At 39.3% G+C, this 15,164-nt stretch overlaps 1 protein-coding gene across 1 annotated transcript; it reads right to left on the bottom strand.

The window, feature by feature from the left end:
- Positions 1-480: 480 nt before the first annotated feature.
- On the bottom strand, positions 481-14,830 carry LOC110330153 (protein FAM111A-like). Its single transcript, XM_029542076.1, has 3 exons — positions 14,782-14,830; positions 4,986-5,185; positions 481-2,341 (listed from the first exon to the last, which is right to left on the bottom strand). Exons 2-3 carry the CDS (start codon positions 5,061-5,063, stop codon positions 575-577), a joined length of 1,845 nt encoding a protein of 614 aa, XP_029397936.1. The 5' UTR covers positions 5,064-5,185; positions 14,782-14,830; the 3' UTR covers positions 481-574.
- Positions 14,831-15,164: the final 334 nt, after the last annotated feature.

Here is a 15,164-nt window from a genome sequence, read left to right as displayed (position 1 = left end):
CCAGTTCCTTGCCTGCTCAATGATTTCTAGAACCTTTCCTTGAAGGTTAATTTCAGATCCAAGTCTTAAGTAAGAAAGCCCAAGTGGAAGAAAGGCAACTTTGATCAGGGACCTCTTAGGGCTGAAAACTCTGTGATCCAGTGTCCTGGCTGAGCTCTGGTCAGCAGAGAAGGAAGACATGGGTAGAACCAAATGAGTGTGTTTGAAATTGGTTCAAGTTTCCAGAAGCATGGAAGGCTTCTTTCTTTTCCATGAATCTTTTGGCCAACAACTCCAGTTTCTATGCTCTGAACTTTTTCACATCGTAGCATCTCCTGACACTAGGATCTCCAAGACCACATTAGCACTTAATTTTCTTTTCCGTGTTACTTTACATAAATAGTTCAATTGATGGTTTTGTCTTGGTTTGTTTGTTTGTTTGTTTTAATAAACTAAAAATGTTTGGTACCTAGGATGTAATCTAAAACTGCCATTTTGGGGTGAAAGTAATCATTTTGAAACTTCATAAAACATTATTGTCTGCAGAAAAACGCCATAGGAAATTCCCATAAAGTTGTAAAACCCTTTCCAGTCCTCAGGAATCTGTGCTCAGCATTTCTGCATCCTGAACATTTCCAAAAATTGTATTATATTTATGTTCATCTTGCTTAATATTAGCAAGAATGGATTTCATAGTAGAACCAAACTCAATGATGTTATTAGCTCCACCCTGGTATGGACAAGTGATGCCAGCAGCATGCATGGCCACCAGTGAACCATTAGAATCAAATACTGGGGATCCAGAAGACCCACCAAAAAAAGTGGTGTCATAAGTAACCACATCAGAGTTGTGAAGCATTTCCTGGAAACTTCTTAAAGATGTGAACATATGGATAAAAGATGTGGAAAAACAGCAGCCTGCTTCCTCTCTTGCTTGAAATTTTTCCTGACAGTTTTTGCTTCTACTTCCTGGAGGGACCACTGTACAGCCATCAATAGACTTCTTCTTTCCTTCAGGATGGCCAATGATATAAATCAACCCACTAAGTGGCACAGGTCCTATTCCATTATACAGTCCAGCAGGTACTTCTTGTCCGTTTTCCTCCAGCTCCAGGACAGCATAGTCAAGTTTTTCATCAGATATCTCAAACCAAGGTTTAACAACAAAAAACTTGTCTTCTGTTAGTGGAAACTCTTCGTAATCAAAGGTCACCTTTACACACTGACTAATTATTTTTGCCCACTCACTTGAATCTATGCCTTCACCCACAATGCTAGTTATCACATGCCGACAAGTCAAAATGTACAACTCTTTAAAAACAAAGCAGGTGGCACAGCCCGAATTTCCATTGTTGTTCCACCATAGGAACCCAACTGAGTCACTGACCCTGGAAAGATGTTTGTTCAGTTTAACAGGAATAGAATTTTTTGTCATTTTCCCAAAGTGTTCTTTATGCACATTGAATAAGGAAGCTTTCTTCTTTCTTTTTTCACTTTCTTCCTTGATGTATGCTCTAAGTTTTTCTCCTTCTTCTTTCAATGTAGTGTACTCATTCACAATGTAGAGTTCTATCTTATGGAAGTTTCTGTTCTCTAACCCAGAACTCTGAGTGACAGAGACTACCCTAGGGTTCTTTGGTAGCTCAGCCGCAACCTGAAAAAGCTTGCCCTCTAACTCATCAACTGGCTGTGTGTTTTCTATGATGGTGTCCAGGTCATTAATGAGTTTCCAATCGTCACTCTCTACGAAAGAACAAAACCTGCCATCCTTCCTCAGAGTGTCCCTAATGGTCTCTCCTTTGAAGCCATAGACACAGAGTTTGTTCCCCTCTTGGCTAAGTTCCCTACACTTCAGAATCTTTTTCCCCTTACTACATACTGCATGAATGAAAAATCGGACGTAATTGGTCGATGCTTGGTCCTGTGGTTCAGAGAATCGCTTATTTTCCTCTGTCTTACTTTTGCATTGACAAAATGTAATGACCACATGGCTGCCTTCTGGTACACAGCAGAAGGGCATGCCGAGGTTTAAGTACCCTTCAATTCCTTCTTTGCCACACACCAGCATTTCTCTGCCCTTTCGACTTTCTACCTCTTCTCTGACAGCATTGAGAGTGTTGAGTGCTGCATACAAGCTGCTTGTCTCACTACATGAGAGCTCATATTTCATCTTTTTGTGTTTCCTAGGGTTCACACCCAAGGTTACTGTGATTTTTTTATTTAGGGGAGGAGTCTGATCTTGTTGAATTTTCTTGGGTGAAAGTGGTCTTTGGTCTCTGGTGTTGGTTATATCCCTTGGCATTTTTTTAGAATCCACTTTTACTTGAGGCGTATTGGGATCATTCTGCTCTTCTTTGGGAACCTAAAAATAAATGATAGATATTTATAACTCTGACATCTTTAGTCCTGTGTCCATTTTTAGTGTCAACACACAATTCATATGGGAAATTCAGCACAAATCTCTAAAGACCAATAAGTATAATTAAATCAAGGTTCATCTTTGAATCTAAAATAAAACCTCAACCTATTATCAAATAATAGAGAAAAGCTCCTTTTGTTACACATGGTGCATTTTTCTAAAAAACAAAACAAACAGACAAACAAAAAAGGAGTGCAGACACAAGTGTTCTTCAAATACCCAAAGGTCTGCAAGTTTTCCTGTATGGCATGTCAGCTCATTTTTATTATCTTTAATATACATTTTATCTTATTCAAGCATAAGCTGTGTTACAATAACATTTTATTAAGCTATTTATTTACCATTAATTTGCTCTTAAGATTTAGTCATTTTATGTATATCAATGTTTTACCTAATGTGTTTGTGTTCCATATGCATGCCTGGTGCCCACAGAAGTCTGGAGAAAGCACCAGATCCCCTGAACTGGAGTTACCAGTATTTACTAACCACCGTGCAGTGCAGAAGACCAAACCCAGTTCCTCTGCAACAGCAACAGGGTGCTCCATAATCTGGAGTTTATTTAATAATTTGTAAATCAGAATCTTCATATGCAATTAATGCTTCCATGGAATTCAGTATTCAGCCCAGTTTGTCTTCAACCTCACAATTTTCATATATCCTTAATACTGTGACTCAGGCAGCATGTATCATAAAACACATGCAAGCTATTCTCTTTATTATGTAAATTCCTTAAATTAATATAATCACATGAAATATCTTGGTTACTTCTTATGTAGATAGATACAAATACACAGTGGATTGTAATAGAAATTCTCATTTTTTTATTGGACTACACATTTTTTTTTGGTAAATTTTCATCATCTCTTATTTTTTTATAAGACTTTAAGAACCAAAAAAAAAAGGAAATGGGAGGGCATAAGTCAAATTCCAGAAATAGGAAAGTCTCAATGAAAACTAAAACTGTTTATGGCAGTTATTGTTAACTGTCTTGACAGAACCTCAAATTACCTGTGGTATGGGTCTCTGAGAACATCTGTGGGGTGTTTCTTCATCAATCCTGGGGAGAACCACCCTAAAAACATGTTGGCAACATTCCCTAGGTTGGGTCCTGGACTGTTTATGTTGATAATGGGGGAACTGAGCATGTGTTCACTGTCCTCTACTGTTGACTGCAGATACAACATAACTAACTCTCTCAAGGTCTTGCTGCTGTGACTTCCTTCCCATGATGAGTTGTCACAAACTGTGAGTCACACAAACCCTTCCTGTTTTAATTTGCTTTTGTCCGGTTATTTTATCACAGTGACAGAAAAAGGAACTAAGGTAGCAATTGCCTTAGTTTGCCTGAAAGACTCATTAGCCCCAAGTCATATTCATCATGAGAAACCAGCAAGTCCACTGGTAATGGGAGTAGCAGTGTTGGAGCTTGGTTAAAAATTAAGCCTGTCATCATTTGTAATTATACTAACATTCTCAGTTAAACAGGAAAAAAATGCAAAGCAATATAAATCTACTCTATCCAGGCAGAGTCTCTTAAAATGCATCTCTGCAGTTTATATTTGGTCAGACTTTTTCTGTAGTCTATATTTTGTCAGAAACATCCTTTCTGCACACATGGTAATACTGTAATAGACCTCCATATATTTAAATATTCCTGGATAGATATGGGCTTTTTTTTTCAATGTTTCCTTCCTTTTTTGCAGTATTATATAGTTCATTCTGGTCTCAAGTTCAAAATCTTCTATTCTTGGCCTTGGAATTCTGGGATTACATTGTGCCACATTATACATTTGAAAGGGAAAGGGAGATCACATGTGTTGTTTGAGCTTGCTATTATGGAGTAGGACAGAAATAAACAGATATCTGCTTGTTATGGATCTTCTAGCTATTTGGATACCTTGCCTTCTAAAACCTGGACACAAAGAAACAAGGAAAAGGCTTTGACATTGCACCTGACACTTCTCATCTGCCTTGATGTAATAAAGGAAAACGTTAGTCTCAGAGGACACAATCATTTGTCAGGACAGAGCCTGAGAGTATTAGGCTCTGCATAGCTCAGCAAACTTGCCCAAGTCTTCATCACTGGCCCAAACATCTTCATTCTCTCTTTTTTCTTCATAAACAAATTGAAACCAAAAGCCTTCCTCACTTGCCTATAAGTTTTATGCTAAGAATAAATATACAATTTCCAGTCTTGCAAACTGGAAAGTACTAAACAAATATAGTTTATTATGTCTGAAGAGGTCAATCATACAATATTTTGATGCAATTAAACAGTATTTTGTTTTTTTCACAGGTTGGTTTGACATACTACATTTAGTCAGTTTTATTAATGTTTTAGACATGATTGCAATAGGTGTTTTTTATTAAGTGCTAATTTGATAGGGCTAAAGCTATAATACAGTTCCCTATCTTTGATGCCATTCACCAAACTAAATAAAGTGGGTGAGAAAGATCTAGAGTGTGTCATTGCCCCAATCAACAATGGGGCAGTTTCTTGGCAGTAGATCCTATGTGACCTAGGACCTATGGTGGCTAAAACAGCTAGTTTCTAGGATACAGATACTAGCAACATTCATAGACATACCTGAGAGAAATAGTCATCGATTTTTTTATTTTTCCTTGTATTAAATGAGATCTGTGATCTCCGCTTCTTACAGCTCATTTTGGCTTAAAGATGAAATAGATGGCTCAGCTGAAACACAAACTCCAAAATGGTTCAAGTTGGGTTGGAAATTTAGTTCAGTGGTAGACCAGCAATTACAAGGCCTGAGCTTCGTCCTCAACCTCCAAAAAAGAAAAAAAATGGTTCAAGTTATGGAAATATCTGCATACAGAGTAAAAGATGAACTGGGTGGCAAGAACCCCAAATTCTACCCCTTCCCTCAGCTTCACATTCTGGCTCACAAGCTTTCCCAGATGTAAGTACTGGCTAGGGACCCCATGTAAAACACTACCCACTGTCCTCTAACTCTCCTTAGACAGCTCAACATCCCTAAACTCTACTCATCCCCTGGGCTCCATATTCCAGCCCACAACTCCTACTGCTTTCCCAGACACTAGAAACTTCCAGGGAAGACACTTTCCTCTGCCTGTAAACTCCCCTTAAAGCACATCCAACAGTCCTGAACTGTATCCTGTCACCTGGGATCCATGTTATGACTCACAACGGGGACCGCAGGTGACAGGATACTGGCCTCTAACCATCTAGGTTTGAGGTTTTATAGGTTTAAGTGCTGATTTCTGAGTTTATCTTTGTTCGGTGGGTGTTTTTGGATGTTTTTACCCCCTTGGCTTCTGTTTCTTCTCTGGTCTTCTGGACTGAGTGGAGAAGGGTTCTGGTGATGACCAGGCCTTCAGGCTCAGGTACCTCTGCTTCGGTTTTTGTGACCTGTATGACCTCTGTGGTTTCAGGTGCCAATGCTGCATGTAGGATTCCAAGTACTGGGTAATCTCTGGGGTTCTGCTTGGACTCCGTTGTAAGAATACAATCAACAAGAGCCAGAGCAACACGGCACCCCCAGAGCCCAGCTATCCTACTACCTCAAGCCCTGCGTATTTCAACACAGCTGAAGCACAGGAAATGACCTTAAATCCAAACTTAGGAAAATAATAGAGTCTTTTAAAGAGGAAATGAAAAAATCCAGAAAAACACAAACAAGTGAGAAAATGAATAAAACTTTTCAAGACCTGAAAATGGAAACATAAGCAATAAAGAAAACACAAAATGAAGGAATCCTGGAGGTGGAAAATCTAGTTAAGAGAACAGAAACTACAAACACAAGCATCATCAACGGAATACAGGAGATGAAAGAGAGATCCTCAGGCATAGAAGATATGATAGAAGAAATTGATATATCAGTCAAAGAAAATGTTAAATCTAAAAAGTTCCTGACACAAAACATCCAGGAAATCTTGAACAGTAGGAAAAAACAAATACTATGAATATTGTGAATAGAAGAAAGAGAAGATTCCAAGCTCAAAAAACTAGAAAATATTTTCAACAAATCATAGGAAAAAACTTCCTATGAAAAGGATTCTTATAAATGCACAAGAAGCTTACAGGACACCAAATAAGTTGAGCCAGAAAAAAAAAAAAAAACAAAAAAAAAACCCTGCCCTGCCATCTAATAATCAAAACACTAAATGTACAGAATAAAGAAAATTAAAACCTGCAAAATAAAAAGTCCATGGGACATATGATAGCAGACCTGTCAAAATTACACTCAACATTTCAAGAGAGACTCTAAAAGCTAGAAGTGCCTAGGCAGTTGTCTTGCAGACTCTAAAAGACCTCAGGTGCCAGCCCAGATTACTACACCAAGCAAAACCTTCAATAATCATAGTTGGAGAAAACAAGTTATTCTAAGACAAAACCAGATTTAAACAGTATCTATTCACAAATCTATCCTATAAATATACTAGAAAGAAAAATGGAAGTAAAATGCATTGTGACTCAAATGAACCTAAGAGATATCTACAGAACATTTCACCCAAACACAAAATATGCCCTCTTCTCAGCATCTCCAAATGACCATATACTGAGTCACAAAGCAAGTCTCAACAGATACAAGAAATTTGAAATAACCTCCTGTATCCAAACAGACCATCATGGATTAAAGTCAGACTTCAGCAACAACAAAAACAACAGAAAGCCTACAACTCATAGAAACTGAACAACTTTCTACTAAATGACCACTGGGTCAAAGAAAAAAAAAAATAAAGAAATTAAAGACTTCCTAGAATTCAATGAAAATGAATGCACAGCATACTCAAAGTTATGGGACAAAATGAAAGCAGCGCTAAGAGGAAAGTTCATAGCATTTACTGCCTTCATAAATAAATTAGTGAGATATCAAACTAGCAACCCAAAGGCACACTTGAAAGCTCTAGAACAAAAAGAATAAAATACATTCAAGATAAGTAGATGTTAAGAAATACTCAAATTCAGGCCGGAAACCAATAAAATAAAAAGAGAGAACAATACAAAAAAAAAAAAAAATCAATGAAAGAAGGAGTTGGCTCTTTGAGAAAATAAACAAATCTTTATTCAGCCTAACTAAAAGTCAGAGAGAGAATATCTAAGTTACAAAATGAGAAATGAAAAGAGGACAAAACAACAGACACTGAGGAAATCCAAAGAATAACTAGGTCTTACTTCAAAAACCTGTACTCCACAAAATTGAAAAATCTGAAAGAAACGGACCACCTGTATGTTCTTGATAGATATCACTTACCACAGTTAAACAATTTTAATAGACTCCTAAGGAAATAGAAGCAGTCATTAAAAGTCTCTCATCCAATAAAAGCCCAGGTGGTTTTAGTAAAGAATTCTACCAGACTTTCAAAAAAAGAGCTAATACCAATACATCCTAAATTACTCCACAAAACGGAAAGAGAAAGAACATTGCCAAATTCATTTTATGAGCCCACGGTCCCCCTGACACCTAAACCACATACTTAACAGAGAAAGGGGATTTCAAACCAAATTCCCTCATGAACATTGATGCAAAAATACTCAACAACACACTTGAAAACTGCATCCAAGAGCACATCCATAAACATCACACACCATGATCTAGTAGGTTTCATCCAAGAGATGCAGGAATGGTTCAACATATGAAAATCTGTCATAAACCACTACATAAAAAAAAAACTGAAAGAAAAAAATACATGCTCATCTCATTATATTCTGAAAAGGCCTTTGTGAAAATCCAACACACCATCATAAAAGTCTTGGGGAGACCAAGGATACAAGGCACATACTTAAACATAATAAAGGCATATACAGCAAGCCTATAGCAAACCTCAAATGAAATGAAGAGAAATTAAAAACAATTCCACTAAAATCAGGTACAAGACAAGGCTGCCCAATATTTCTATCTACTCAACATAGTACTTGAAGTTTTATCTAGAGAAATAAGACAACTAATAGAAATCAAGGAGATATGAATTCAAAAGGAAGAAGTCAACGTATTTCTTTTGTAGATATGATAGTTCATGTAAGCGACCCAAAAAAGTCTATCAGGAACTCCTACATGTGATAAACACCTTCATCAAAGTAGCTGAATACAGATTTAACAACATAAACAATGACAAAAAAAAGTAAAACAGTACCCTTGCATTATATAAATGATAAACAAACCAAGAAAGAAATTAAGGAAACGATACTCTTTACAATAGTCACGAATAATGTAAAATATGTTGTAATGCTAGCCAAACAAATTAAAGGCCCTTATGAGAAGAAATTCACACCTCTAAAGAAAGAAACTGAAGAAGATATTAGTAGATGGAAAGATCTCCTATGTACATAGATCTATAGGATTAACAGTAAAAATGGCAGTCTTATAAAAAAACTTTTAACAGATTCAAGGTAATTCCCATAAAATTTTGAACACAGTTCCTTATAGACCTTGAAAATCAATACCCAACTTCATATGGAAAAATTTTTAAAAAAAATTAAAAAAAACAAGGCTAGATAAAACAATCCTGTAAAATAAAAGAACTTCTGGAGGTATCACCAACCCTGATTCCAAGCAATAGTAATAACACCTATGAGGTATTGGCATAAAAAAGTGGTTGATCAATGGACTCAAGTTGAACATATAGAAGTAAATCCATATACCTATGGACTCAGGACTTTTGATTCCCCTCCCCCCCAAAAAAAGCCAAAATTATACAATGTATAAAAGAAAGCATTTTCAGCAAATGGTGCTGGTCTAACTGAATGCCTGCATGTAGAAGAATACAAATGGACTAAGATCTATCACTCTACACAAACCTCAAGGCTAAGTGGATCAAAGACCTCAACAAAAAACATAGTACAATAGAACTTATAGAAGAGGGTGAGGAATATCCTCAAATGCATTGGCAAAGGAGAAAACTAATTGTGTAGCCACTAGGCCAACAATTAATAAATGGGACCTTATGAAACTGAAAAGCATCTGTAAAGCAAAGGATACTGTAAAAAGAACAAAACAGCAGTCTATAGAATGGAAAAAGATCTTCACCAACCCCATATCTGACAGAGGACTATTATCCAAAATATATAAAGAACTCAACAAAGTAAACAACTACAAAGAAAATAATCCAATTGAAAAATGGGGTACATCTAGATCTAAACAGGGAATTCTTGATATAGGAATCTCTCTAATGGCAAAAAAGCATTTAAAGAAATGTTCAACATCCTTAGCAATCAGGCAAATGCAAATCAAAGCAACTCTGAGATTCCATCTTAGCCCTGTCAGAATGGTCAGAATGCCTAAGATCAGAAACTCAAGTGACAGCTCATGCTGGAGAGTATGTAGAAGAAGGCAAAATTCCTCCATTGCTGGTGGAAGTTCAGACGAGTACAGCCACTTTGGAAATCAATCTGGCAGTTTCTCAGAAAATTAGGAATAGACATTATACCTTAATATCCAGCTATACCACTCCTAGACATATACTAAAGGACATGCCACCATACTACAAAGACACTTGTTCAACTATGTTCATAACAGATTTATTCTTAATAACCAGAAACTGGAAACAACCTAGATGTCACTCAACTGAAAAAATAGATAAAATATAGTACATTGACATAATGGAGTATTGGATGGAATCTAATAGGGGCAGAATCAGGAAGGATAAATCAGGTCAGGGAAGGACAGAGAAAGAAAGTACTGGGAGAGAGAATTAGAATTGGAAGTGGAACTGAGAGACTGATTAGAAACGTAGGGCAAAAAATCCTCCCTAGAATCTATGAGGGTAACCCTAGCGAAGACTCCTAGCAATGGGGGATATGAAGTCTGAACTAGCCATCTCTTGTGACCATGGAAGGCTTTCACTGTAGCAACTGGGACCCCAACACAGCCACAAAACATTCAACCTACAATTTGTCCTGCAGAAGAATATTCTGGGGGGAGCCGGGTGTGGTGGCGCACGCCTTTAATCCCAGCACTCAGTAGGCAGAGGCAGGCAGATTTCTGAGTTCGAGGCCAACCTGGTCTACAAATTGAGTTCCAGGACAGCCAGGGCTATACAGAGAAACCCTGTCTCGAAAAACAAAACAACAACAACAAAAGAATATTCTTGGGGTAAAATAGGAGCAGAATTTGAGGGACTGGCCAAACAATGACTGGTCCAGCTTGAGACCCATGCCATAAGAAGGAGTCCGCCCCGACACTGCTAATGATATTCTGCTATACTTGCAGACAGGAACCTAGCATAATCATCGTCAGGGAGGTTTCACCCAGCAACTGATAGGAACAGATGCAGAGACTCACAGTCAAGCATTAGGTGGAGCTTGGGGAATCCTCTGGAAGAGGTGGGGGGAGGGCTGTAGAAGCAAAAAGGGTCAAGCACACTACAGAATCAACTGGCTTTGTAGGTGCTCACAGAACCGTAAAGCAGAGAGCATTCATGGGACAGACCTAGGCTTCTCAGCATATATGTTACAGTTATGTAATTTGGTCTTCATGTCAGGCTCCTAACAGTGATAGCAGGAGTTGTCTCTGACTCTGTTGTCTGCCTTTGGGACCCTTTCCTCCCATTGGGCTGGCTTGTGTAGCCTCAGTAGGAGAGGGTGTGCTAGTTGTACTACAACTTGATATGTTGGGTTGGTTGATATCCAAGGTAGGCTTACCCTATTCTGAAGAGAAAGGAGAAGTAGATGGAGAATGGAAGGTAGAGGCGGTAAGGAAGAAGGACTGGGAGAAGAGCAGGGTTGGGAACCTGTGTTAGGGATGTAAAATTAATTGATTGATTGATTATTTAATTAATTTAAATAAATACAAAGTAAGACCTGAAACACTGGCCGGGAGAAATGAACTGGGTGGGTCCTAGGTCCTATCATTCCCCTTCATCTCTGCCTTGCTTGTCTCAGGACTTTAACAGTGCAAGCAGATAATTTATCTGCCAAGATAATCACCCAAATAAGAAGAGCAGAGCATCACTTGTACCACAAACATGTCTTGCACTGTACGAAGCATGATATATACCAAACACAAATCGTCTGTTTTATCTAACCCCCACCACTGCCACAGAAAGCAGGTTCTATGTAGATTTTTTGGGGGGAAGAGGGCATTCTTGACAAGGGAGATGATGAATCCAAACCCACAGATGGAAGTAAATGGAGAATTCAGATGCAGATACCCCCACAAACGGTTTGCAGCTTGGAAATTCAAAACTATTTTCTACTTAACACTGATGTTAAAATCTGCTGTTGGTTTAAAATGGAGATGATAAGGCCAGGCAAACAGGCATGAAGAGAACTGAGTAGTGCTCTGAAAACAAAGGAAATTGGTAAGAAACATCAAAAAGTAATATGGAAAGTTTATCCAAGATGTCAGTTAGGGACATTAGTTACTGCTTTAGGTCCTTTGTTTGAAATGGCACTTCTCCCTGCTGTCTAAGCAGAAGAGGAAAAAATGGTTTAAATGACATACTGAAACCTCCAACAGTGAGAGAGGGGACTTTTCCCAACTCTGTTGCCTGTCTTTGAGGCTCTTCCAGTGCTAAGAACCACTAGACCATACGCCACAAAGGAGAGCAAGCTCGTGCCTCTTCAGTATGTCACCATCAGTAGACACAGTCAAGGAATGAGTGGTGTAGGCAGGGAGCTGATTTCCAGATGCTGCATCACATATTTCTCAGAACCTTGCTTTAAAAGTTTCAGTTCATTCTACAGAGCTCAAACTTTTATTCAAAAATCACAAAATTACAGTGAGAATATTTTGGAGAATTTATATTTACATTATTTTCTAACAAAAAGACAAGAAGGAGGTGGAAGCAGGAGATGACCGTATAATGAACTTCCAAATATTTCTCTCTCTCTTTCTCTCTCTCTCTCTCTCTCTCTCTCTCTCTCTCTCTCTCTCNCACACACACACACACACACACACACACGAGAATATATATTCTTGTTTTTTCTGAGACAATGACTCATGTAACTCAGGCTGGCTATGAACTTCTGAACTCCGATCCTCCTGCCTCCACCTTTCCACAGTCTGGATTATAGATATGTACCATCACATCTGGCATAAGTGGTACAGAGATTCAAATCCAGGGCTTTGTGAATAAGGGGTGATCACTCTAACAGCTGGGCCACATCTGAAACCATATAGTGTGTTTTTAACTGGTAGATGAAAGTCACATTCGACAAGTTAGCATTGTCTTCTAACACTTGCAATGCCAATTTATTCACACCAAAATGCAACTAAGATACAGACATCGCCTTTATTATTTTTTTTTTCCCTTAAAACATGTCTGATTTTGTAGCCCAAGGTGACTTCAAACTGGTCATCCTCCAGTCTCACCTTCCTCAGAGCTAGGATGCAAGTGAGCACAGCACACCCAACTTAATTATGCATTTTAATTGTGTTTCCATCCATGTAAAAAATGATCAGAAGAAAACAGAAAGGTTGTCTGCAGACAGCCACCCCTGGCTTGCTTCTTTTCTCTACGCGTAATTGAAGCACATACTCAGTGGGAGTCATCTAAAGCCTGTGTCCACGATCTTAACCCCTCCACTGAGGCCTAGATTTCCACCAGTAACTGCTGCTAAGGAGCTAGGAAGGACGTCTACTAGCCTCCCTCAACCTAGTTCCGTGTTTGTGAAAAGCAGAAGCAACTAAAAATATGGCAGGGACGTCCTATGAGAATTTGCCCAGCAGGGTGAGTGCCAAGAGTCTGGGCTCAGCTTAGGCCGCCACTTTGGAGCTGCAAGGACCTGGGCTTACTGGCTACTTTCTGCCTCTTCCTCGCTCTAAAAGGAGTGGCAGAGTCATCCCCCGTCTGCTGTTTACTGAACTGCCATCTGTAAACGATTACTCAGAGAATATTCCTGCTCTTGCTGGGATCGAGGCCAATATTTATCCACAGGGACACACCTTGGACTTAGAAAAATAAAAGTGCAAGAGTACTTGAGGAACCGGTCTGGACTATCTGATCTCGGCGGGCAGAAATTACTGTTCAACCAGATAAACAATGCGAGGTTCCCTGTCTGTTGATGGCTCATATTGTAAAATATAAAAGCTTAACAGAAAGAAATATGAATTTTGCAGTTCACAGGCACATGCTTAAACAATTCTGAATCATTCCATATCTACCCCACACAAACGATTTTCAGTATCCATGCTGGATCATAGTTTATTAAAATGTGGAGGAGGATCAGGAGTTAAAATGTCCACAGCCTGAGTTAAATGAGACTTTTTCTCAAAAAAAAAAAAAAAATAGTGAAAAAATCCTCTAATACAGAATTATTTGCTATATGATAGGTATTTGGAAGTTCATTGTATGATCCCCTCCTGCCTCCACTCCTTCCTGTCTTTTCAGTTAGAATGGTGTGACTACAAATTCCTCAGGGTATACCAACCCACATGATAATTTGAGAAGACAAAGTCCATTGAGCTAATTACATGTGCTGTCTTTCTTCAGTAGAGCAATAAACCAGTATAGCCTGTACAAAGTTCCATCTCAGGCTCCCTAACAATTTCCTGGAATTGCTTTCTCCATCTTCTTCCCCTTTCTCTTGCCCCCTTTTTCTTTCCCCTGGCCTTTCTCACTCCCCCTTCCTATTTCTGAATAACTCCCTCACCCTGCCCCTGCCAAGCCCCTTAAAGCCTCTTTCTGGCTTCTGAGCCACATCCGTCCCTCCCTATTGCCTAATAACTTCCTCTCCAGCCCCTTGACTCCCTCCCCCACCTTCACTTCTCTCTTAAAGGCGCTTTTTTCCTGGCTAGCCATGTGCACCTTCTGCCTACTTATTTTTCTCTCAGAAAGGCTTTCCAGAGGCAAAGACCACAGCTGATCTAAGCCTGCCTCTTCCTACACTACCACATCATCAACACCAGCATTCTGAGGTGAGAAGTAGCCACTGAAAACAACCCTGGGCTCCCTGGGTCCTTCAGATGGATTAGCACTTCTGCCTCTGTCCCAAGGGCTTTCCAGTGCTAGAAGTTCCCCCATGCCACCAGTGTGCCTGAGATTTCACTCACTCTTCAGAGTAGCACAGTTTGTTTATAGACCTGCCACCTTCCCTGGCTCACAGCTAGGACCAGCTACACTTGAACCCAACATCTAGCATTAAGTCTGCTTTTGTGAGGAAACTGTCACAGTGCCCTTAGAGAACACTAAAGATGACTGGTACTTTCTAGACCTCAGCAGAACATACTGGGTTATGTTGATGGGAAGAGCAGATAAGTCAGGTTAATGTAGTAACCGCCTATTCGAATATGGATAGCTTCCACTCCCCATGCTAGGCAAGCCTGAGAAAGAAATCAGTATTTGTCACTTGTGTATTTTTATTTCAAGAGGAAATAGACTTGCTAAATATATTGGTGAATATTTGCTTCACACAACATTCTGACATGAAGAAATTAATCTTAAAGTGGCTTTTTACTTACCAGATCTTTCCACTCTATGGCACCTTCTCTCCAACCGCTGGAATCCCGGGTCTTTTTGAAAAAAAAAAAAAAGAACCAGACTGTCATTTGATGTCTTTGTTCCGGGGGTGGAGAGACTGCGGATTGGTCCTTTCCCTGAGAGCGCGGGTCCGGACCAGAGCAAGCGCAGTGTGCATCCGCCCTGGTCTCCGAGGGCTGCCAATCGAGTGGGTGTGGTCCTCTACTCTCCAGGGAACTCCTTTTAGAGCCTAGTCAAATGAGGTATGCCAACTGGACTCAGCAGGAAGCAGAGGAGCCGGGACTAGATCGGGGTTCCCTCCTGGTTTCAGGCAGGTGCAGGGATTTCCTTCCAATGAACTAAGCAAGAGAGACCAGGCAGCAGG

The sequence above is a fragment of the Mus pahari genome, chromosome 1 (genome assembly GCF_900095145.1).
Source record: "Mus pahari chromosome 1, PAHARI_EIJ_v1.1, whole genome shotgun sequence".
Classification (NCBI taxonomy): domain Eukaryota; kingdom Metazoa; phylum Chordata; class Mammalia; order Rodentia; family Muridae; genus Mus; species Mus pahari.
Note: the sequence above shows the minus strand (reverse complement) of the source record. Positions and strands in the feature narration are given on the sequence as shown.

Bases quoted from the DNA above. Each gene is read 5' to 3' on its own strand.
- LOC110330153 (XM_029542076.1), bottom strand. From the start codon at position 5,063: ATGAGCTGTAAGAAGCGGAGATCACAGATCTCATTTAATACAAGGAAA. The intron at 2,342-4,985 runs GTATGTCTATGA...ATTTATTTTTAG, and splicing joins TCGATGACTATTTCTCTCAG to GTTCCCAAAGAAGAGCAGAA.